The 23,907-nt window shown below is 35.6% G+C and overlaps 1 protein-coding gene across 4 annotated transcripts; it reads left to right on the forward strand.

Annotated features, from left to right (window-relative positions):
• Positions 1-10,689: 10,689 nt before the first annotated feature.
• LOC107625101 (dihydroorotase, mitochondrial) lies at positions 10,690-15,998 on the forward strand. Of its 4 annotated transcripts, none has more exons than XM_021115662.2 (10): positions 10,690-10,910; positions 11,433-11,497; positions 11,617-11,725; positions 11,884-12,029; positions 12,203-12,384; positions 13,528-13,664; positions 14,055-14,220; positions 14,309-14,425; positions 14,863-15,023; positions 15,440-15,998. In XM_021115662.2, the coding sequence occupies exons 3-10, from the start codon at positions 11,624-11,626 to the stop codon at positions 15,632-15,634; spliced, it is 1,206 nt and encodes a 401-aa protein (XP_020971321.1). In that variant the 5' UTR covers positions 10,690-10,910; positions 11,433-11,497; positions 11,617-11,623; the 3' UTR covers positions 15,635-15,998. The 4 variants fall into 4 exon arrangements, with proteins under 4 accessions (XP_020971321.1, XP_088361422.1, XP_016183163.1 ...); XM_088505296.1 differs by having other exon boundaries at positions 10,736-10,910; positions 11,623-11,725; XM_016327677.3 differs by lacking the exon at positions 11,617-11,725 and having other exon boundaries at positions 10,738-10,910.
• Positions 15,999-23,907: the final 7,909 nt, after the last annotated feature.

Consider the following 23,907-nt stretch of genomic DNA (forward strand, 5'->3'; position numbering starts at 1 on the left):
GATTTATATCTAAACCCTAAACCTATTGCAAGCGCTAACTTGATTTTGACCTAAACATCAAGATTGAAATCACGACCAATAGATAACAAGAAATCACAAGTTGATATCAATTCTGAATGAAGAAAATGGAATCGAGAAAAAGAAAAGGCTTACAACGACGATGTCAGGGTCACACTAGGGAAGCTGGTCTTTGCCGGAGAAGAAGTTACCAACAGAGTCAACTATCATTCCAAGCTTCGCCATTCAACAACAACCACCGAGTTTCCACCGAGTTTCACGAATCGTTGCAGAAATGACCGACAAAAAATCTCTTTCTTCGCTGATAATAAAATAATTGATAAACCTACAACAAGCTCAATCAGCATCAACACAACAAGAAGATAGAAACTGCTAAGAAAAATTGATAAACCTAAAATTGGCACAGAAAAATTGAACCCTAAGCACCAGAATCACAAAATCAGAGTATACCTGAAATTCACTAAGGGAGCAAACGCGACAAGAGTGGCGGCGGAGGAAGCTCATGCGACGCGAACGGCGGTAACGGCGGAAAAAGCTCATGTGACAGAGAGAAGAAGCTGTTCGTGCGACAGAGAGAGGAAGAAGCTTGTGTGGAGTGTGAATAAAGCTCGACACACTCAGGTTAAATTAGGTTTAAATCAATATTACCGACGGAAATTTTTAAATTACAGACGGATTTTCTATCTGTAACCATTTTTCACGAAAAAAATTATTCTTTTCGACAGAATTATCGACGAATTTTCTTTTTTGTCTGTAATTATGCTAATTCATTTTTTTTATTTTCCGACAAAAAATCTCTCTGAAATTCTGTCTGTATTTCCGTGGGATAAAATCCGTCAGAAATATCCGTCTGTAATAACTAGTTTTCTAGTAGTGGTTACATTTGAATAAAAAAATAGAATAAATTTTGAAAAGGTCAAATGTCCAAACATGTTAAATTTGAATAAAGAAAAAAAATTAGAGTGAACAAAAAAAGAAGAAGTAAAAATTGATTACAAATTATTGAATTGTTAGTATAGAATTCTAACCAAGTGACCTAACCATATTCTTTAACATAGAATTATTAATTTCTTTTGTAAAAGATTTGGGGGCCATTGATTACGAGAAGTTTCGCCAGCAGATAGATTTATACTCAATAAGAATTAATTAGACAAATATAATGACTTTTTTGAAACAAATAAAAAATCATATTTATATTTTTATTTACACTCAAAATTTTACTCTTTTAGATATTATTTTTTTATTTCAACTGCCTGGGTTATAATAGCAAAATAGATCTTGAATTATAGCATAGATTTTGCCAACAATATAACTGGGATCACTATATAACCAAGAATAATTAGATAACTTATTTTTATTAAATATATGATTTTTTTTAGTTATCAAATAGTCATCTAATATTTGTATTTATATTTAAAAAAAATTTAAAAATTAATTAGGTAGTATTTATACTATACGAGTACAATACTACAAGTATATGTATTTTTATTGGATTAAATTTAATAGTTAATTTAAATTAAAAATTTTAAATTATTTAAATAAAATTAGATGAAATAAAAAAATAAAAATAAAGTAACACAATACTATTTAAAATATTATATTGATGTATCAAGAAAATTTTAAATTATATTTTTTTAATTTAAAAATTTAAATCGTTAATTTTTTTCAAATCGAATATTTAATTAACCATACAAATAGAATAAATATTGTAGTTAAATTGTTATAATAATACCCGTATCGCGGATATTATATTAAACTCATTATCACACTATCTGCCAGTAACTGCGTTATTGCACAACTGTTCCGTTATAATTTTTTACCTTATTTCATAATCAGCGCCTTCGCTATAGCTGTTTGTAACATAGTTACAAAATGTTTAAAACGGTAAAAAAATTAAAAAATTAATTAAAAGAATAAATATGATTTTTATTTATTTTAAAAAAGCCACAAATATAATTGATAAAAATATAATAAATTAATATTTCGTAACATTGCATGTTTGATTAGACACATAACACATTCAATGGATAAAGAATATAAATAAACTAATGTTTCAGAAACATCAAGTTTGATTATCACCAAGGGCTAGAACTAATTAGTACTAACTACTAACAACTAAACTACTTTTGAACAATGAACAAATGTATCTAAAATTCTAAATCTGCATGACAAACTGGACAAGTAGTTTTTTCCCGTTGCAACCAAGAGTTTATACACATTAAATGGAACTCATGAACACAAACTCCAAAAGGTTGAATCAACTCCCATTCTTAAACTATTCTATACAAACTGAATAATAATTAACTTTCCAATGGCTGATTTGTTGGCGTCCTTCTCCTCATCTTTCTCCTCCTTGATGTAGCTCTTAACTGGCGGCAACAACTTTAAAGTGCGCCAAATAGACAACTCCGTTAGTTCTTGTGTTCTCATCAATAATATTATTTTCGTCTGAATTCTCCTTTCAAATTCAGAAATATAAAAAAATAACCAAAACAACTGATGATCATTCAAAATAAAGATAAGAATCACCGAAAATCCGCCTCCTGTGCATAGAGATATAACCCTCGAAATGAGGAACATAAAGGGTAATAATATCATCATTGACCAAAAGGCCGTTCGAATCAGGGGCGGAGCTTAGTTAAGACAAGGGGCATAGCCCCAAACTTTTATTAAAAAATTAATAATACTATTTCAAAAAATAAAAAATTTTTTAATTTTAAACATTCAAACCTTGTTGAATTTGGACTGAACTGAGTGTATTTGTATTTTGCAGCCCTCTATTCAATAAGCAACACTCCATCTATCTTTGAATTTAAATATAAAAAATTAGGCATTTTTTATTTATGTAATTTAATATTATTTTATATTTTACTGTTTATTTAATTTAATTTTTTATATGATAAAAAATATTAGAATATTCAATAAGTATTGATATTATTGTATTTGTATAAATTGATAAAAAAAAGTCAATAAATATTATAAATTTTAATATTTATCCTTCTAATTTCTTTTTTACATATTTTACAGGATATATATTCAAATTTTTATATAAAATAATCATGAAAAATCAAAGAATTGATGCAATTTTAAGAGGAAGGCTAATATTCAAGAAGAACATATAATTTTTAAAATAGGAAAAGTATAGGTAGACAATGAAAATACTAAACAATGTGAACAATGGATAGATCGGATGTTCATTTCACTAGATGTGCGGATGATTATTCTAATATTAAGATTTAGGTGGTTAATTTGGAGGTGTAGTGTGTTTTAATTTGATTGGTGGTTGTTCATATTGTTTAAAAAAATTATTGGTTACCTAGCATTACCCTTTACAATATCAACACCTGTGGATAGTTTTTATACTTTAATGAATCACGAAAAAAGTGAGATACAACCTTCAAAAGTTCAAAGATATGATGAGTTTGACCTTAATTCTTTAGAACGAGACACTAAAAAATGGCTTTAAATTTGGCAATATCACCAAAATTAGAGAGATGAGGTTAGGCGAGCTTATCTTAAATGGGGTCCATATCAAAAACATCTTAACAATTATCTTCTATCTAGCCCCCCAAAATTTTATTTCAAGTTCCGCCACTGCTTCGGATAAAACCAAAAATCCTAGGCATATTAGAAAAGGAAACTTATATAGTATGTCGTCTTTTGTGGTTCACGACCAGAATATTTTGTTGTCAAAAATTATATCAATTTGTTCGTAGGAACTAACTAATTTAGCTTTTGAATCTCACATTGTGCATTTTTTTTAACAAGGGAGCTCAATATAATACAGTGGAGTGACAGAAGAACCAAATCTCAAACATCAACATCCAACGAAATATAAACAGAAAACTATCCCTAGTGTCATCTTCGCCATTGCCATCAACAACGAAAAGGATCCAAATTACTCCACTCTCTATAACTGGTTAAAGATTTCTAGAAAACCTCTTCTACACCCGCTTCCTTGTTATTAAAAATTCGCATGTTCCTCTCTAGCCAAACGTTCCAAATAACAGCAAAGAAGCATATGAGCCACTTGTTGCGCTCCTCTTTCCTATTAACTACACCTGTCCAACTCTCAAAATGTTCTTTTAGTGAATCCGGAATAGACCACAATCTTCCAAAGTCAGATAGCCGTTCACACCACACTTGCCAAGTAAACTCATAACAAAGAAACAAGTGGTGAATATGTTCAACATCTTTTTTACACAATACACACATGTTGTCACTGTGACTAATAATTCTTAACCTATGCAATCTTTCTTTAGTATTTACTTTTCCTATCAAAGCAAACCAAACCAAATAAATAACTCCACTCGTGGCAAAACCAAACCTTTTCATATGGTTCTGGTGAAACTATAGCTGGTGATATCCTCCGGGAGTATTTCTGACTGCACCACCTGCACAAAAGAGTTAGTAAAAAAAAAAATGCATTCCTTGTCAAACTTCCATACAACTCTATCTTGCTTATCATATGCTAGCTTTACAGGCCTTAAGGTGTCATGTAATTGATCTACTAATTCTAACTCCTATTGGTATAAATCTCGTCTCCACTGGAAGTTCCAAATCCAATATAACTCATTCTAAAACCCACAATCCCCTATGACATATCCTCCTCTTTGATTTGAAACAGAGAAAAGCCTCGAAAAACTCATCTTTAGCAAACCACTTTGTAACCAGACATCTTCCCAAAAGCAAGTCCTCCTTCCATCACCCACCTCCATAGGCAACCCAGCAATCATCTTATATCTCACATTACTATCCTTGAACTGCAACTGACAAATATCCTTCCATTGACCCCTCTACTAGGTAATGTCTGAGCTGATAACATCACATTGGAGTTCAAATTATAGCAAGAGCACACAACCTTCTTCCATAATAGACACTCTTCATTTGAAAACCGCCACCACCACTTGAAAAGAAGTGCTGTGTTTCTAACCACGGCATCACCCACCCCCAACCCATCCAACTTTTAGGAACCTGAACCACTTCCCACTTAACTAGCGCCAAACCATTTCTACCTTCCTCCTTGTTCCATAGAAACTTTCTCTGCAACGAAATCAACTTTTATGCCACTGCCTTCGACATCTTATATAGGCTCAAATTGTACACCGGCAAGCTATTCAACACATATTTAATAAGGACTAACTTACCCGCTTTATTGAGCACTTTTGCCTTCCACAAGCTAAGCTTCTCCTCCACTTTATCAATTATCAGTTTCCAAATCCTGACCAGCCTTGAGTTTGCTCCTAAAGAAATGACAAGATATCTGACTGGAAGGTTAACCTCCTTACATCCTAATAAGTTGCACATGTTGTAAGTCCACTGCTGTTCATAATTGATTGGGATTAAACTAGATTTATCAAAATTAATACTTAACCCCGACATCACCTCAAAACACCTTAGCAACCTGGCATAGTTTCTGATGGCCTCCTCCTCCGGTGGACAGAACAATATAATGTCATCTGCAAACTGGAGATGAGGCAACTCTATATTATCCTTATCAACCAGCAAAGGAAAAATACGTCTGTTCCTGACTGCCTCCCCTACTATCCTATCCAGAACATCAACAATTAGAACAAACAAAAAAGGAGACAGTGGATCACCTTATCTCAAACCCCTCTCCATCTTAAAAGGTTTAGATGGTGAGCCATTTATCAGAATCGACATAGAAGCTGTACCAACACACTCCTTTACCCATTCCCTCCACCTCCAACCAAAGTCCATCTTCTGTAATACAATATCCACAAAGCTTCATTTTACCAGATCATAAGCCTTCTGAAAGTCTAATTTAATGATTGCCGCTTTTTTCTTTCTCATCTTTAACCATTGCAATGTTTCGCATGCAATAAGTACCCCATCATATATTTTTCGACCCTTCACAAATGCGCTCTGAGTCTTTCCTACTAGACTTGGCATCACTGATCTCATCCTTCTGACCATCACTTTAGAAATTACTTTATATACGCAACCTACCATACTAATTGGCCTGAGGTACTTAATCTTCTTGGCTCCAATAAACTTAGGTGTTATGGCCACCTACGTAATATTGGAGTCAGAAGACAACCTTGATGACCGAAAGAATTCCAATACAACTGTTGTGAACTCTGCACCAATCTCATCCAAGCACTTTTTAATGAAATTCATGTTATACCCATCACTTATTGGAGCCTTGGATGATTCACAATCCCAAACCGCCTCTCTAACCTCCTCCATTGTCGATATTCTCTCCAATGCTACAGACTCTTCTTCATCAATCCGATTTACCAGTTCGTCCCTAAATTCCACAACCGGCGATCTCAACTGATGATACAAATCCTTATAAAACTCTCTGATAGCAATCTTGATCCGAGCTTGGTTTCTTATCAACCTCTCATTAATTACCAATGCATCAATTCGGTGTTTTTATCCATATCCTTTGTATGCCTGGAGCATGAGATCTGCTTCCAGTGTACTTATTTTCTCACATACCACCGCTTGCAACAGCTTACTAAAGCCTTCCTTCTAGCCTCTAATGTACCATCATAAACTCCATTGCTAGCAATCTCATCTATCTTCCTGATCTCCTCCTCAAATCGCTGAATTTTCTTGTCCATATCGCCAAAATTGTCCTTATGCCATCTCCCCAAAGGCAACGTTAGAGCCTTCAGCTTATCCGTGAACTGCACCTCACCAAGATTTCTCCATTCCTCCCTGATCATTCTTAGAAAACCTTCATGTGTAAACCAAGAGTCTAAGCTTCGAAAGGATGTGGACCACCTTTGAATTCGTAATCCTCAACTATAATTGGGCAGTGATTTGACAAACCTCTCGGTCCGCCTTTTAATCGAATCTCTGGGAACTCCTCAATCCATTTTACACTCACTAGAACTCTATCAATACAACTACAAGAGTGGCCTCTAAACCATGTAAATTTTTTATCATTCAACGGTAAGTCCACTAATTGCATATCTTGAATCCAACTGTTAAATTCTTCTGCAGAGGCTGTTAACCTGTCCTAATATTTCCTCTTTTCAACCTGTATAACCTCATTAAAGTCACCTATGTAAAATATCGGAACTTAACATAAGCCAGTTATAAAGCTCAGTTCCTCCCATACAGCAAGCTTTTCCACTCTAGTATGAGCACCATATACCAAACAGAAAGTACAATTGAATTCATTTTTTAATAGGACTCCTTTAACACATAACTATCTCTCCCCTTTGTAACAGTTATTCATTCTAAACAGCATGTCATCCCATATTAACAACAGACCCCAGGACGTGCCTTCTGATCCTACATACTCCCACCCCACAACATCGCTCCCCCAAATACGTGCTACGTTAAACTTAGTCACAACTTACATTTTAGATTCAACCAAACCTAACATATTCAGTTTTTGCTCATTTTTTAGTTCTTTCACCATACTCAATTGTCCAACACCCCATAACCCCCTAACATTTCAAGAGCTAAAAATCATTTAAAAATTTTGTTACATACCTTTTTGAGATTTTTGGGTCTACATCTTTGTGCCTTTTCTTTCTGCTTTGCCAACCTCCTCTTTTGAGCTAATGCTTTATTCTGTTCTTGGGAAATTGTCATGATATCATCTTCTTTGTTGTACTACACTGCTCCTGATTCAACAGCCAATTCCCACGCCTTCCTATTTTCAAGCATCTGCTCTTCCCTTTCCAAAGCCTTTCCATTACATATCCCCTGTTGCCCAGCACCAATATCCACCCCAACCCTAGTCTTCTAGTGCTCCTTCACCATCTTCAATGAACCCGACTCAGGAGCCCACGACATTTATCCTGGGCACTAAACCACTCACTTTTGCATCTCCATCGAACCCGTCGTCCCTGGAAGAATGGAGTCCAACCATCGTCGGCAATGAAATGTTGCTAGGTGAGGTCTCAGAATCCATAGGAAGGCATCTAGTTGGCTCAATCTCGCCCGCATGGTTCCCCGCCACAAACCCTACGGCGTCGTCATCTCCACTACCCCGTCCTTGCTTGCCAGCTCGGTGGTCTCCCTTGTTGCGTGAAACAGCTGTGCCATCAGAATCTGGATTCTTTTCTTCGATTCAGTCTTGAGTAGCGTCGCACAACCCAATTTTTGGAGAGCAGCCAACCCGACAGAGCACAACCCGACTCAGACTCCCTATCACCAGCTCGCCTCCTATTTCCCCATCAGCATGACATGGGCTTCTGTTTAATGAAAGTTGGCACATTCTGTCTCTTTTAGCACAATTGGCACATACCTTTGTATTGGACCAACTAATGAGCCTGTTTTGGTCAGATATTATGTTCTAAATACAACCTTTATTCAGCCCATCATTATCATAATCCCAACTAACAGTTTTTTCTGATTCAACATCATTAACCAAATCATTATATCCCTTAAAATAAACCCTTCCCTCAAAATCAGCATCATTTGTTACCCTTGGTGCTTGGATTTGAATTGAATTGCAATAACTCCATTCATTCAAAATGTTCTTTGAAATTACCATACCCTTATCAGCTTCTTCCTTCCTTGGCACTGCCATCACCAATTCAACCACCGGATCTCTGCTTACCACTGGCACTATCGAGCTCAAACGGCTTTCACCCAAAATCTCGCCAGCTTTTGGGGGGCAAGGTTTACCTACCTCCTCAAGCTTGCACTGCAATCCATAACTCTCATGACCAACCTCTTTAACTAGGACATCAAATCCACTAGTACCAATTGTGATGTGAATCCACTCGTTGATTATGTCCATAATACAAGTATCAATATGCACCCGTCCCACACTGAATGAAAGGCATGACTCCGTGACTTTGTCACATCTAATAACTTCTCCCCATTGGCTTCCTATCATCTTGAATGTCTCTGCTGACCACGTATGCAAAGGAATACCAAAACACTCTAGCCATACCCTTCGAGTTTTACTACGCTCCTCCTTATCCCATCTCCATACACTATGAAAAAATTGCAGCAAATTGTCCATTTTGAACGTGAAGGCTTCTTTTGCACTGAATACACTATTAAAAGTCAAAAGTGCTTTGTATGCTCATAGTTCTCGTACTTGCACAACTTGAGGCAAATTCTTTCCAATCATGGTCTTCAAAGAATTATAGTCAATAGCCTTTGTCGTACCACCTATTAGACTCCTCTGAAACCAGTCCAGATTCTCTTTTGCGATAGATACTTCCATCTTTTTTGTTCCACCCATTGCCGTATGGGTCTTCTTCTTTTTTTTTTCTCTTTTTTCTCGGTTCTTTCACATTTCTCTCTAAAAACCTTTGGCTCTCCTCATGTGGAGGTAGAAACTTAACAATATTCTGAACGTCATCCGCCTCATAATGTCTCTTCATATTCTTCACTTCATTCGTACGTCAATACCTAGCTTCTATTGAAAGAACCTTGCCTCGTAATCTCATTCTATTTATTTTCGCAATAGCCTTCATAGCTCTACCCTTCGTTGTATATCGGATAAACGCAAATATGTATATTGTTCCATTTTTTTGTTTTCGTGACAGATAGATATCATTTATACATCCAGTTCAATTGAACAAGTGGTATAACTCTTTCTTTGATATATCTTCAGGAAGATGATCTACAAAAATAGAGAACGACTCGTTTTTCAGACGACAGTACTCTTCTCAATTCTAAACCCTCGGATCTATACTAAATTGCCAAGTTCTAATCCACCCGGTGTTTCCCACCCCCTCTCTCTCTTGCTCTCATTCTCACCATTTGATTTTTGCTCTTCTCGCATTGTGTATGTAGTAACACATTATTCAATAATAAATCTTTAAATAAAATTTTAATCTGTAACAAATTAATTTTTAATTTGGCAGACTGAGAGATGCCATAAAAAAAATATTCTTGTAAGTACTTCGATTTAAAGGGTAGATATATTATGTATAGAGAGAAATTAAAGAGAGATTCCAAAAAGATCTGAGTTTGTATAAGAGTTATAAGCTCCTATGAATTATATATAGGTTAGGATAAAGAAGTTTTGGAAATGAAAGATAATTAAGGTAAATAAAAAAAAGATATAATATAATACAGTGAAGTAAAATAATGATTGACGAAAATGAAGGAGTTTTATAAATCTAAAAGTTGCTTTGAATGAAGAAAATGACAGGAGATTCAATATGGGATTTGAATCCTCTAAAGTTTGAATTTCACTTTAGAGAATAAAGTATGATCTTCTACCCTTTAATAGTTTCTCTTTCATATTTATTCTTGGTCCCACCTATGAAATCAATGGTGAGAGATCACACTTTACTCTCTAAAGTAAAATTCAAACTTTAGAGGATCCAAATCCTTCAATATGTATGAGATTAATAAACCAATGATAAACGATAGCAATATATTTTAAATTTTAATTTAATAAAAAAAGATATAAACTATAGTAGATATGTAGGATATATAATTATGTTAAAACAATTTTCATTTATCCATTAATTTTTTTTACGAGATAAAATTTACTAAATTAAACTCCGTTTACATCGGTTCAGTTTAATTTGATTTTGATTAAAAACGCAACTGTATATATTCTGAATTAAATCAATATCATCAGTTTGATTTAATTTGAAAAATTGCTTTGAACTAAAATAAACAAGATTTAATTATTCTGTAGCTTTTTATAGTTTTACCGAATTTTCAATTAGGTCCCTATATTTTGTTTTTTTTTTTTTCATTAATCTTGTTATTCTTTTAGCCCAAAAATAAAAAAAAAAAGAAAAAGAAAAAAAAAAAAAGGGAAAAAGAGGAGCATCTCATTCTCAACGTTGACCTCTTGCAACTTAGTTCTCGTCACAGTAGTTACTTTTGTTCTGTCACCTTCCGATCGAACTCTCCACCATCGACAGTGCCGACGGCTGCCTCCACCGGAAACAGAGTACGACGACTGTCACCGGATCCCTTCTCCAGTAAGTACCGTTAGCTCCTGTTTCATTTTTAGCTTTTTGTTTGTGTATAATTTTTCTTTTATATTTATACTTTTTTCTGTAAAAAATATATGTTGTGTGTGTATAAACTAAAGCGTTTTTTTCCCCCTTAAATACGAGTTTAGTTAAATTGAAGAAGAAGTACATTATTTAGATTTTTCTTTTATTAAAACAGATCAATAATAAATATATTTTCATTGCTGTGTGAATGAATGCTTATGTTGTGTTTGATAGAATGACAGGGTTCTATTATAGCTGTTATGGTTGTTATTATACTGATCTAGGACTGAGATTTTACTCGTAAAAAAAAACGCACAAGTTCGCAAGCTCTTGTAAACTCTTCTCGCAGATTCGTACATGCATTGATTTGTTCATCACAAATGTAGTTGTTACTATGCTTAACTTGTTTCTCCTAATATATTTAATGGTGACGTACTTGATCTTTCTGCATGTTTTCCAATCATGTTTTTATTGTTTGTTTTGATAAGTTTCTTCTTTGAGCAGATAGTTTGCTCATGCTTTAGTAGTACTAGGAAGGAATGATAAAGACTTTGCCACTTCCTTGCCAAGTATGTATATATATTCTGATTGTAGTTTTATTCATCTTTCATTTTCATGCTTCTTCAATCCCATTCTCCGTGTCTACAAAAAATAAATGATATTTTTCTTGCCATTTTTGCATGGAAAGTTGTAGAATGTTTGGGGAAAAGGGGAGTCATGGTACCAACATCAACAAGTGTTGCATATTGAACTTGTTGCTATTTTGCATGGATAAGTGTAGAATGTTTGGGGAGATGGTGAGTCATAGTATCAACATCAATAAATATAGCATATTGAACTAGATTTTCATTTTATTTCTATAAAGTTTAAATAAATTTTATGATTAAATCAAGAATTAATCTCTTCCAGTTTTTTTGATTCTGCTAGTAATTAAATTGTTATCCTTCTACAAAAGGTACTGAGATTCTCTTCCAAAAGGTTCGAAAATCATAAGCGCTTTAATTGTAAAGGAACAAGGATGGAACTCAGTATTACACAACCTGATGATTGGCATCTTCACCTTCGTGATGGTGACCTACTTGAAGGTATCATCCCTCACAGGTAATTTGATTTCTGATAGAAAAGACTTGTTAAAATCCATGCATTTCTTGCTGTTTATTTTTGTCAGATGCCTAAAGAGCCTTGGACATGGTCTATTATTATTTAGCTATCTGTGCTAACTGCATTTAAAGGAAACAGAAGTGAATATTAATTAATAAATATTGCTTCTACAGTGCCAAGCATTTCGGAAGGGCAATAGTGATGCCCAATTTGAAACCACCCATCACCACTACTGCAGCTGCTTTGGCTTATAGGGAGTCCATTTTGAAAGCATTGCCTAAAGATAGCAGCTTCACTCCTTTGATGACCCTTTACTTAACAGATATGACAAGCCCTGATGAGATTAAATGTGCAAGTGAGTATAATTTGTTTATATGTGATTCTAAACAAAATATTGCCAATTACCTATGCAATTTCAAGTAATAAAAAAAAAGCGTTGGCGGAGATAGTAAGTATTTTTAATTGATGTGTCTTTGTTAGTATAAGGTTTTATGTTTTACTAGAAGAATTTTATTAAAATTAACTTCTTTTACCTTTTACCTTATCAGTTCTATTTCATATTTCCAGCTGTGTTTTGTTGCTACATGACAAGCTAACATGATATTATCTTTGCTGTCAAGCATTTCTTATATCAAACACAATTAGCCACTACATAAAGAAGTTTATGGTACTAACGAAGGGGTGACTTTTATTTTGTTATAACTTTTATGGGGTGAAATTTGAGATGTAATCATTAGCAGATATTTAACTAGTTAGTAGCTATGGAACAACATATTATATATGATTCGTAAGTGTCAAAATGGATAGAGTATGGGATAGAAGTTAAGAAAACCTCTATGCATAATTAACATAATCTGATATCATAGTTTAGTATTGATCTTAAGAAACAGTATAAGTGTTTAAGCAAGTATGAAAAATATATTAAAAAGCTATAAAGCAAGTAAATATCCTATGCATATGGGAGCCACCCTCCTTAGAAATTGCTTAACTGGCTCCAATCATATTTTTCTCGTTGAACCATGCGTCCTGTCTCTCAATTTTCCTCATAAACCCACATCTCTTCCTAGTCAGCATTACGGCATTACAAGCTTCCTGCTGTCCTCACTAATTCTTTCCCCTGCTATTCTTACTCCTTTCTCCTGAGTCAGGGTTTCTCTACTGTAGGGGTCAATGTTGCTTGGTGTAGACTTCAGTAATCATGAGTTTGAGCTTTTTTTTTTCTTTTCTCTTTCTTTAGATGAAAGAATTTCTTGATGGCCATGCCATTTATTGCTCTTTTCTTATACATAGTGGAGCTTTCAGCTTTGTTCAATGGAGCAAAGGATCTAGCTTAATGTTTGTGTACACAACTAACTGATATAAAAAGTACAAAATTTTTGTCGTTCACATGGAAATCAATGGTTTGATCGTCTAATTTCATACTATTCTCTATACTTATTCTACTTTGGCTTGATTCTTCTGACTATAGTACATTATTTATGCTAATTGTATTTGGAAGAAAAGAGTGGAGCTGTTTATGGTGTGAAGTTGTATCCTGCTGGTGCTACCACAAATTCTCAAGATGGTGTTACAGATCTTTTTGGAAAATGCTTTCCTGTTCTTGAGGAAATGGTTGAGCAAGATTTACCATTACTGGTACGTATTTTCCCTCTCTATATGTGTGTGTATGTGAGTTGATGAATAACAATTCATTACGTGCTTTTAGATGACATGCTTGCCCCAATTGTAGATAGTGATTCAATTTCAGCTACAATGTCATTATTCTTATGACTAATCACACCATGTCTGAATTATAATACACCTTTTCCAATGGAATTTATTATATTTGACGCCAATATCACAATATGCCCCTCTAAAATTGTGTGCAAATACTTGAAGACTTTAACTGTTGTCTACGTTGTGCTTGGCTTGCCCAATAGTGTTTTACTCTCTTTTTGCATGTTGATTTGTCTATTGTCTATAATGTACATAAAATTGAAAGTTCGTGTTTGTACTTTCTTATTTGCGAATCAGTGTATGTGACAGGTTCATGGAGAAGTTACAGATCCAAATGTTGATATTTTTGACCGGGAAAAGGTTTATATTGAAACGATTTTAGAGCCTTTGGTTCAAAAGCTTCCACAGCTTAAGATTGTAATGGAGCATATTACTACCATGGATGCTGTCAAGTTTGTTATGTCTTGCAAAGAGGGTACCTTATTTCAATTTCTCGGAAGAGCTTTCTCATCATTATGCTGTGATGTTCTAAAATTTTACTAATGTATGGTTTTCCTTTCCAGGTTCTGTAGGTGCAACTGTTACACCTCAGCATCTTATCCTTAACCGCAATGCTTTGTTCCAAGGTGGCTTGCAGCCTCACAATTACTGTCTTCCAGTTCTCAAAAGAGAGATCCACAGTATGTAGCTTTGTTTTTTCCCCTTAATAGATTTGTAACATCTTTACATGTTATATCAGTTCTCATGGTTATGAAAATGAAGTAGTTATTTAAGGTCATGAATTAATCCATGGTTTGCTTGTATTATATTTAGCGAATATCTTAGTTTTTCATTGATTGGATTTGATGTTATTCCTACAATTAGAAAATATTGATTTTCTGTGGCTGCTAGCCTGGAATGGCCTTCCAACATCAGTTTATATTTTGAAGATGAAACTTATAGCTTTGCTGTAAAGAGAAGTCTTATTGAAGAGTTATGGAGTCTATTGAACAGACTCATACATAATTAGCTTGAAATATTTGTTGGGAACTTGTTAATCATTTAAATTATTATTAAATTAGTTTCTATTGCAAAACTATATTATCTTACCTTGAACTCTTATTTTTTCTCTTCGTAGGACAGGCTATTGTTTCGGCTGTCACTAGCGGAAGTAAGAGATTTTTTCTCGGAACTGATAGTGCTCCACATGAAAAGCGTAAAAAGGAATGTGCTTGTGGATGTGCTGGCATATTCAATGCTCCTGTTGCTCTATCAGTCTATGCCAAAGTCTTTGAGGAGGTGCACACTTTCATTTTTGTGTCAACGTATATTTCTTTAACAATTATTAGAGTACTCCTTTTCATTTTTCATTTTGGCAATTTGTGTTTTCTGTGACCAATATGTCACTTTCAAGTTTCAAAAGATTTGCAAACTAGTTTTGCTGCATAAAATTCCAAAATTTTCACTTCTAGGCTTTCTCCTTATGCGAAATTTCCACATATCCTTTTATATTTTGCAGTGAATATCAATAGACATACACATAATTTTAGTACTATTATGAATACTTCATATGTATGCATGATTCATGCATTAATCTTGTTTTTCCATGAGATGTAATATAACCAAATGAAAAAGCCCACACTTTACATGCTACCTTGCCTATGAAAGCATGTTAATTTTTTATATTATCTTGAAGTTATTTTTACATGTCGCAGGCTGGTGCACTCGATAAGTTGGAGGCCTTTACAAGCTTTAATGGATCTGACTTCTATGGCTTACCCAGAAACAAGTCAAAGCTTACTCTAAAGAAGGCTCCATGGAAAGTACCTGAACTGTTATCTTTTCCGTTCGGAGACATCGTTCCCATGTTTGCAGGCGGAACCCTTGAATGGGAGGTATCCCTTAATTGACTAGCATTCTTCCTTTTCGACCAAAATCACAAGTATCTTTTTACCTGAGAGAATCCTTGACGAGCCGGGAACAATTGACACTTTCTGTGGGAAGTGCATAATAAAATAAATTGCTAATTGTTAAGAAATATATTCATGATTCATGCAGTGTTTAGAGTTTAGACCAAGGGGTTTGTCTGCACTGCAAGGTGACTATTCTAACAAGTTACATATTTGGTTTTCTTTTTTCGTACCTTAAGTTTTGCTCTTAATGTGCAGATGCTCGTCTTGCTATCATTAACTCCTGAATTAGATGCTATGTTCCAATGGCATCTTACATAATAACTATAATATACTATATTCAACAACCCTTTTACCAAAGGTGTATTTATGTGTTACAACTTGCAAATGAAACTATGGCCAATCTTACCGTTTTATGTTTCTTATTTAAATGCATACTTGGTCCCTTAAAAATTTTTGGTCCGTCTTTAATTTTAAATTTGTTGGCTTGTATTATGAAATCGTTGGCTAAAATTTTCTCTCTTTTTTATTTAATAAATATAAAAGAATAAAATATTTCTAGACATACGAAAGAGTTGGAAAAGTTGCATAATTACGCAACAGATACTATTTCGCAATGGTCTTGCTTTAACAAGTTGCACAACAATTTGCAATTTCGCATGAGAATATTGTGGAATGGCCTATTTTCATAAACGAGTATGTTACATGTCCACTAAAATTAGTCACTAGAATAAAATATATGTTGGAAAATAAAATATATGTTAAAAATAAGCTACACAATACATGTATTTATACACAAATACATGGTGGTTAATTTTAATGGCTAATTTTAATGTATAAATAACTTTTTTACTTCTCTTGGAATAGGGTGTTGCAAAATGATAGTGGGTTTAGTTTTTCCTCCCAAATAAGCCATTTGCAATACATTTTGTAATACATTTTGTGAAAATTAGTAAAGCTAATTTTAGAAAATTAATAAATAAATAATAACTAAATAAAAAAAGGTAATAAACAATCTTAGTTTATCTTAGAATTTTAATAGTTGAAAAAGAGAAGAATTATATATTTCTAATTGACGGATGGTTCATATTAAAGAGACTCACCTATACATTGAGTTTTTCTTTAATTCATTTCAATCAAGTCATTCAGATAGAATAACATAATATTTCTTTGAGTAGTTTTCTCTTATATATATAGAGAGAAATGTGTTCTCCTTTTGTCAAGAGAGAGTGTTATTGTAATCTCCTTGTGATAGAGAGAAGTTGTAATTCTCAAAGAAAGTTATTCAATTGTTTCCATATTTTATACAAATTTCTAATTTTTCATCTCTATATTTTGCTGTGTCATTTGTCTGGTACCTAACAGTGGTATCAGAGCCAAAGGTTACTGATTAGTATTTTTTTTTCGCTGCGAGTTACCGTCTAAAAAAAATGGCAGCAAAGTATGAAATTTCAAAATTCAGTGAGAGTAATTTTTCCATATGGAAATTGAAGATAAAAGCCATTATGAGAAAAGACAATTGCGTAACAGCAATTGAAGGTAGACCCAGTGGAATTACAGATGAAAAATAGAAGGAGATGGACAACAATGCTACTGCAAACTTACACCTGGCATTAGCTGACTCAGTTTTTATCAAGTGTAGCAGAGAAAAAGACAGCAAAGGAAATTTGGGATGCTCTCACCAAATTATATGAAGTCAAGTCACTTCACAACAAGATATTCTTGAAGAGAAGACTTTATACTCTTCGAATGAGTGAATCCACATCGGCAACGGATCACATCAACAATCTAAATACGCTATTTTTCCAACTCTCATCGTTGGAATATACCATAGCGAAAAACGAACGTGCAGAGCTCTTACTTCAAAGTCTACCAGATTCATATGATCAGCTTATCATTAACTTAACTAATAATGTTTTGACTGATTATCTTTCTTTTGATGACATGGCTGCTGCGGTTCTTGAAGAAGAATCTAGGCACAAGAATAAGGAAGATAGATTAGAGAGCTCAAAACAAGCAGAGGCTTTGTTGATGACAAGAGGGAGATCAATGGAGTGTGATTCCAGTGGGAGTCAAAGTAGACCAAAGACACAAAGTAAGAAGCAGGTCAAATGCTATAATTGTGGTAAGAGAGGGCACTTCAAGAAAGATTGTTGGAATAAGAAGAGTATAGAGAATGTTCCAGAATGATCAAATTCTCAAGGATGTATTGCGAGCACCTCTGATGATGGAGAAATCCTGTATGGCGAAGCAACAATTGGTTCTAAAGGCAGTAAACAGCTCACTGATGTTTGGATTGTTGATTCAGGTGCAACATGGCACATGACTCCTCATCGTGATTGGTTTTGTACATATGAACCTGTCTTGGAAGGATCGGTGTTTATGGAAAACGATCATGCCTTAGAGATTGTTGGAATGGGTACTGTCAAAATAAAAAATGTTTGATGGTTCTATTCGTTCACTTCAAGGGGTAAGACACGTAAAAGGCTTGAAGAAGAATTTGTTGTCGATTGGGTAATTGGATGAACTTGGTTGCAAAACCCATATTGAAGGTGGGATCTTGAAAGTTGTTAAAGGAGCTCTTGTGGTAATAAAAGCAAAAAAGATTACAGCAAATCTATACATGCTTGTGGGAGATACTTTGCAAGAGGCAAAGGCATCAGTTGCTTCAACAAGCCAAGAAGAAATGACGATGACATGGCATTGCAAACTAGGCCACCTGTCAGAACGAGGCTTGAAGATTCTTGGAGAACGTAATCTCATTCCGGGGATCAAATCGGTAAACCTACCATTTTGTAAGCACTACGTTACAAGAAAGCAACATAGATTGAAGTTTGGTAGATCAACTTCTCGGAGCAAATACATATTGGAGTTGATTCATTCTGATGTGTGGGAATCACCGGAGATGTCCCTAGGAGGAGCAAAATATCTTGTATCATTTATTGATGATTACTCTAGGAGGCTATGGGTGTACCCGATCAAGAAGAAGTCAGACGTGTTTGCGATGTTCAAAGAGTTCAAAGCAAAGTTAGAACTTGAATCTGGAAAGAAGATCAAGTGTTTAAGGACAGATAATGGAGGAGAATATGTCGATGGTGATTTTCTAACATTTTGCAAGCAAGCAGGTATTCAATGGCAATTCACAGTTGCATATACGCCTCAGCAAAATAGTGTCGCAGAGCGAATGAATAGGACTCTCCTAGAAAGAGCACGAGCTATGTTGCAAACTGCAGGTTTAGCCAAGTCTTTTTGGGCAGAAGCTGTTAAAACCGCCTGTTATGTGATAAATCGGTCACCATCAACTGCAATTGGGTTGAAGACACCAATAGAGATGTGGCAAGGTAAGCCACCTAATTATTCTTCTTTACATATATTTGGTTGTCCTGTGTACGTGATGTACAATTCCTAGGAAAGAACAAAGTTGGACCCAAAGTCTAGAAAATGTATATTCTTGGGTTATGCTGACGGAGTTAAGGGGTATCGCCTGTGGGATCCCACTGCCCGCAAGGTAGTTGTCAGTAGAGATGTAATATTTGCAGAAGATGAATTGGAAAAAGAATAAGAAAATGACAGCACTATTAAAGAGATAACCACTGTTCAAATAGATAAAAAAAATGCAGAGAAGGTAATCTTTCTAAAGCAAAACCACATCACGAAGAACAAGAAGCAGAGGCCGATGACATAGAAGTTCGTCGATCCACTCGACAAAGAAGAACACCATCATGGCACTCAAACTATGTTTTGACAAACCATGATGCATATTATCTTTTGACAGAAAATGGAGAGCCAACAACTTTTATGGAGGCTATGCGCAATCCAGACGCTTCTATGTAGATGGCAGCAATGCAAGAGGAAATTGAGGCATTACATAGTGTTGGTGGGTTCCCAACTAAGTGGGGCCCACATATTTAAAACAAAAAAAAAAATAAAGAAACAAAGTAGCAAAGCCACAAGAGAGAGAGAGTTAGAGACACTCACTTTTCAAAAAAAAGAAGGAAACAGAAGAGCATCGGCGCCGAAGAGGAGAAGAATTTGGGGAAAAAGGGCAAGCTAACTTTGATCCTATTAAATCGGTAAACTTGCTCCATTTCTTATGAAATTTTAGTATGTTATTCCTGGTGTAGAGATGAACATTAGGATATAACTTGCTAGTTGTATTGCCTTCTCTTTTGCCTGATTTGAGATACCACTTTGTGGAGGGTTTATGTTGATTTCACCAGTTTTGGTGATGTATTTTGTTGATTGTTGAGATGCCCTAGTGTTACTAGGAATATTTTTTGTGTACCCATTATTCTGATAGTGGAAGATTTTTCTGGACTAGTTCCCGTGGGTTTTTTTGTCCCTCTTTTGGGAGTTTTTCCACGTTAAAATTTTGGTGTCTGATTATTTGATTTCTGCCATTATAATTGTTGCTTGGAGTATCTTTGGTATTGCCTATTTAATCGCACAGGTTGTGGAAAAATTATTTCTGGTGCTTCCGCTGTTAGACAGGTTCTTGTTTTGAACCTTGGTTGAGTTTTTTCCAACAAAGTGGTATCAGAGCCGATGGTTAATCAGTTTGGTGGTTTTAAGGGGTATTCAAGGTGAAGCATCGAAAGTCTTCCCGGCAAAGGTGGTCCGGGCAGCGTGTCCCGCGGTGTTTTGTGGCGGTGTGATGGACGAATACTTGTGGTGGTGGAGGAGCTAGAGGAGAGTTGATGCTTGATGTGGAGGCTCACACTTGAGGGGGAGATTGTTCGTGTTGCAAGTGTGAGGAGTGTTGAAGTTAGTCCCACATCAAAGAAAGCAAGGAAGAGTGAGGAGTTTATAAGATGAGAGACCCATTAACTTGACACCCTTAAGGTTTTGAGTTGGATGTGGTGTCTTCTCATCTTATATTCTATCGCTTGATTCCTCCCTGAAATCTCTCCGATGGTCGAGAGCTCTCCGCGGTTGGCCCAACAAAGTGGTATCAGAGCTTTGGTTGTTTGTCTCTGTGCTGATTAAATGGAGGAAAATACTCATGGACTGAATATGGTCAAATTGAATTCCCAAAATTATTCAATTTGGAAGACCCTCATGGAAGATATGTTGTATAGCAAGGACTTATATGATCCTGTGGAGGGGGATAAATCCAAAGCTACTAAATCCGATGCTGAATGGAAGAAGCTGAATCGGAAGGCAGTTGCTTTGATTAGGGAATGGCTTGATCTTAGTGTGTATCCACATGTTGACACCGAAATGAATGCTAAGAAGATGTGGAAGAAATTGAAAGAGTTATATGAGAGGAAGAATGTGCAAAACAAAGCATTCTTGATTAGGAAGCTTGTCAATATGAAGTATGTTGAAGGTAAATCAATGCCGGAGCACTTGAGCATTTTTCAGGAGACAGTAAACCAATTGACAAATAATGAAATCACTTTGAATGATGAGTTGCAAGCCTTGTTGTTGTTGAGCTCTTTTCCTGATAGTTGGGAAGTTCTGGTTGTGACACTGACTAACTCAGCTCCAAATGGAAAGTTGACGTTAGCAATGGTTAAAGAGAGCATGTTGAATGAAGAAGCCAGAAGAAGAGAGCGAGGTTTGACTAATGCCTCCTCCCAGTCAGAAGCACTTGTTTCAGAGTCACGGGGGAGAAGTCAAAGTAGAAAACGTCACAGTTCTGACAGGTCAGAGAGTCAAAGCAAGTCAAGAGGAAAGTACAAGCCAAGAAAAGAGTTCATTTGTCACCATTGTGGCAAGCCGGGGCATATCAAGAGGTATTGTAGGTTCTTGAAAAGAGAACAATCAAGGGGAAGAAATGAAGACAAAGGTAAAGATAGTGATAAAGAAACTGCTGCTATTGTTTATGAAGATGTTCTTATCACATATGATGAAAATTATGTGAATCTTGTCTGTGATGATTCCACTTGGATTATGGACTCTGGTGCCTCATGTCATGTCACTCCAAGGTGTGAATTTTTCACTTCCTATACTGCTCGAAATTTTGGCAAGATCAAATTGGGAGATAAAGGAGTGTGTGATATCATTGGTATGGGTGATTTGTGGCTTGAAACCAACATGGGATGCAAGTTGCAATTGAAGAATGTTAGGCATGCGCCAGATATGCAGTTCAATCTCATTTCAGTGAAGGCATTGGATCAAGAGGGGTATTGCACTTCCTTTGGCAGTGGAAAATGTATGATTACCAAAGGGGCTCTCATTGTTGCTAGAGAAGACAATAGTCTCACTACTCTCTACCGGTTGCAAGCAAAGTTGTGCAAAGAAGATGTGAATGTAGCTGATGATTCCTCTTCTGATTTGTGGCATATACGTCTTGGTCACTTAAGCGAGAAAAGACTAAGCGTCTTGGCCAAGAAGCACTCACTTCCAGTGAAAGGTACAACTTTAAATACTTGCACTCATTGTTTTGTTGGAAAGCATGCTAGAGTATCATTTTATAATTCTGGACCTCATAGGAGATCACATGTTCTAGATTTAGTTCACACTGATGTTTGCACTATGGATGCTAAGACACTAGGTGGTGCATTATATTTTGTTACATTTATTGATGATTATTCTCGAAAAGTGTGGGCTTTTGTTTTGAAATCTAAAGACCATGTGCTCGGTATATTCAAACACTTTCATGCAAGTGTTGAAAGAGAAACAGGAAGGAAATTGAAATGTGTTCGAGCAGATAATGGTGGTGAATACAAGGGTCCGTTTGAAGAGTATTATAAAGGACGTGGGATCAAGCTTGAGAAGACGGTTCCTAAGACTCATCAACACAATGGAGTTGCTGAGAGAATGAATCGTACTATAAATAATAGAGTCAGGTGTATGCTCTCTCATGCAAAGTTGCCTAAATCCTTTTGGGGTGAAGCGATGAGGACTGTAGTAGATCTGATCAACCTTTCTCCTTCAGTTCCACTTAATGGTGATGTTCCAGAGAAAGTTTGGAGAGGAAAAGATGTCTCCTATAGTCACTTGAGAGTTTTCAGGTGCAGAGCTTTTGTTCACATTCCAAGAGATGAAAGGTCTAAACTTGATGGAAAGTCAAAGCAGTGTATCTTCATGGGTTATGGTCACGAAGACTTTGGTTACAGATTATGGGATCCGGTGAGCAAGAAGATAATTAGAAGCCGAGAAGTGATTTTTCTTGAAGACCAAACTATTGAAGACTTGGAGAAGACAGATAAGCCTACAATAACTGTTAGACGTTCTGCTGATGATGAACCTGGTCCTTCCACTAGACCTCCTGTTGATGCGGGAGATGTACAAGTTGATAATGTTGGTGATGATTTGCATGATGAACATACACCTCAACCTGAGGTGCCAGATGTTGAAGTTCCACCTGAACCACCAGTTGAGCCTGAACTGAGAAGATCTACTAGGGAGCACCATCCTTCTCAAAAATACTCTCCTTATGAGTATGTGATGAACACTGAGACTGGGGAGCCAAAGAGCTACCAGGAGGCTATGTCTGATGAGCATAAGGAAGATTGGTTGAAGGCCATGCAAGAAGAAATGAAATCCTTGCATGAGAATCATACTTTTAAATTGGTGAAGTTGCCGAAGGGTAAGAGAGCATTCAAGAATAAATGGGTATTCAAGTTGAAAGCAGATGAAAATGTCTCACGGCCAAGGTACAAAGCTCGATTGGTTGTGAAAGGCTTTGAGCAAAAGAAAGGTATTGATTTTGAGAAGATTTTCTCTCCAGTTGTGAAGATGTCCTCTATTCGAGTTGTGCTTGGGTTGGTAGCTAGCTTGAATTTAGAGGTTGAGCAGCTTGATGTGAAAACTGCGTTCCTTCACGGTGACATAGATAAAGAAATCTATATGGAGCAACCAGAGGGTTTCGAGGTTAAAGGAAAGGAGCACCTTGTATGCAAGTTGAAGAAGAGCTTATATGGGCTGAAGCAAGCACCAAGACAGTGGTATACAAAGTTTGATTCCTTCATGGAAGGTCATGGGTATAGTAAGACTTCTTATGATCATTGTGTATATGTTAAGAAATTCTCTGATGGTGATTTTATAATTCTTTTGCTTTATGTTGATGACATGTTGATTGTTGGCCATGACACTAAGAAGATTGAAAGTCTTAAGAAAGACTTGAATAGATCCTTTGCTATGAAGGATTTGGGTCCTGCAAAGAAAATCCTTGGCATGAGTATCACTCGTGACAGGAAGAATGGAAAACTGTGGTTGTCACAGCAGAAGTATATTGAGAAGGTTTTAGAGAGGTTTAGCATGAGTAGTTCCAAACCTGTTAGTACTCCACTTGCTAGTCATTTCAAGCTGAGTTCGCAGCAATG

The sequence above is a fragment of the Arachis ipaensis genome, chromosome B2, assembly GCF_059453495.1.
Source record: "Arachis ipaensis isolate K30076 ecotype BB chromosome B2, ASM5945349v1, whole genome shotgun sequence".
Classification (NCBI taxonomy): domain Eukaryota; kingdom Viridiplantae; phylum Streptophyta; class Magnoliopsida; order Fabales; family Fabaceae; genus Arachis; species Arachis ipaensis.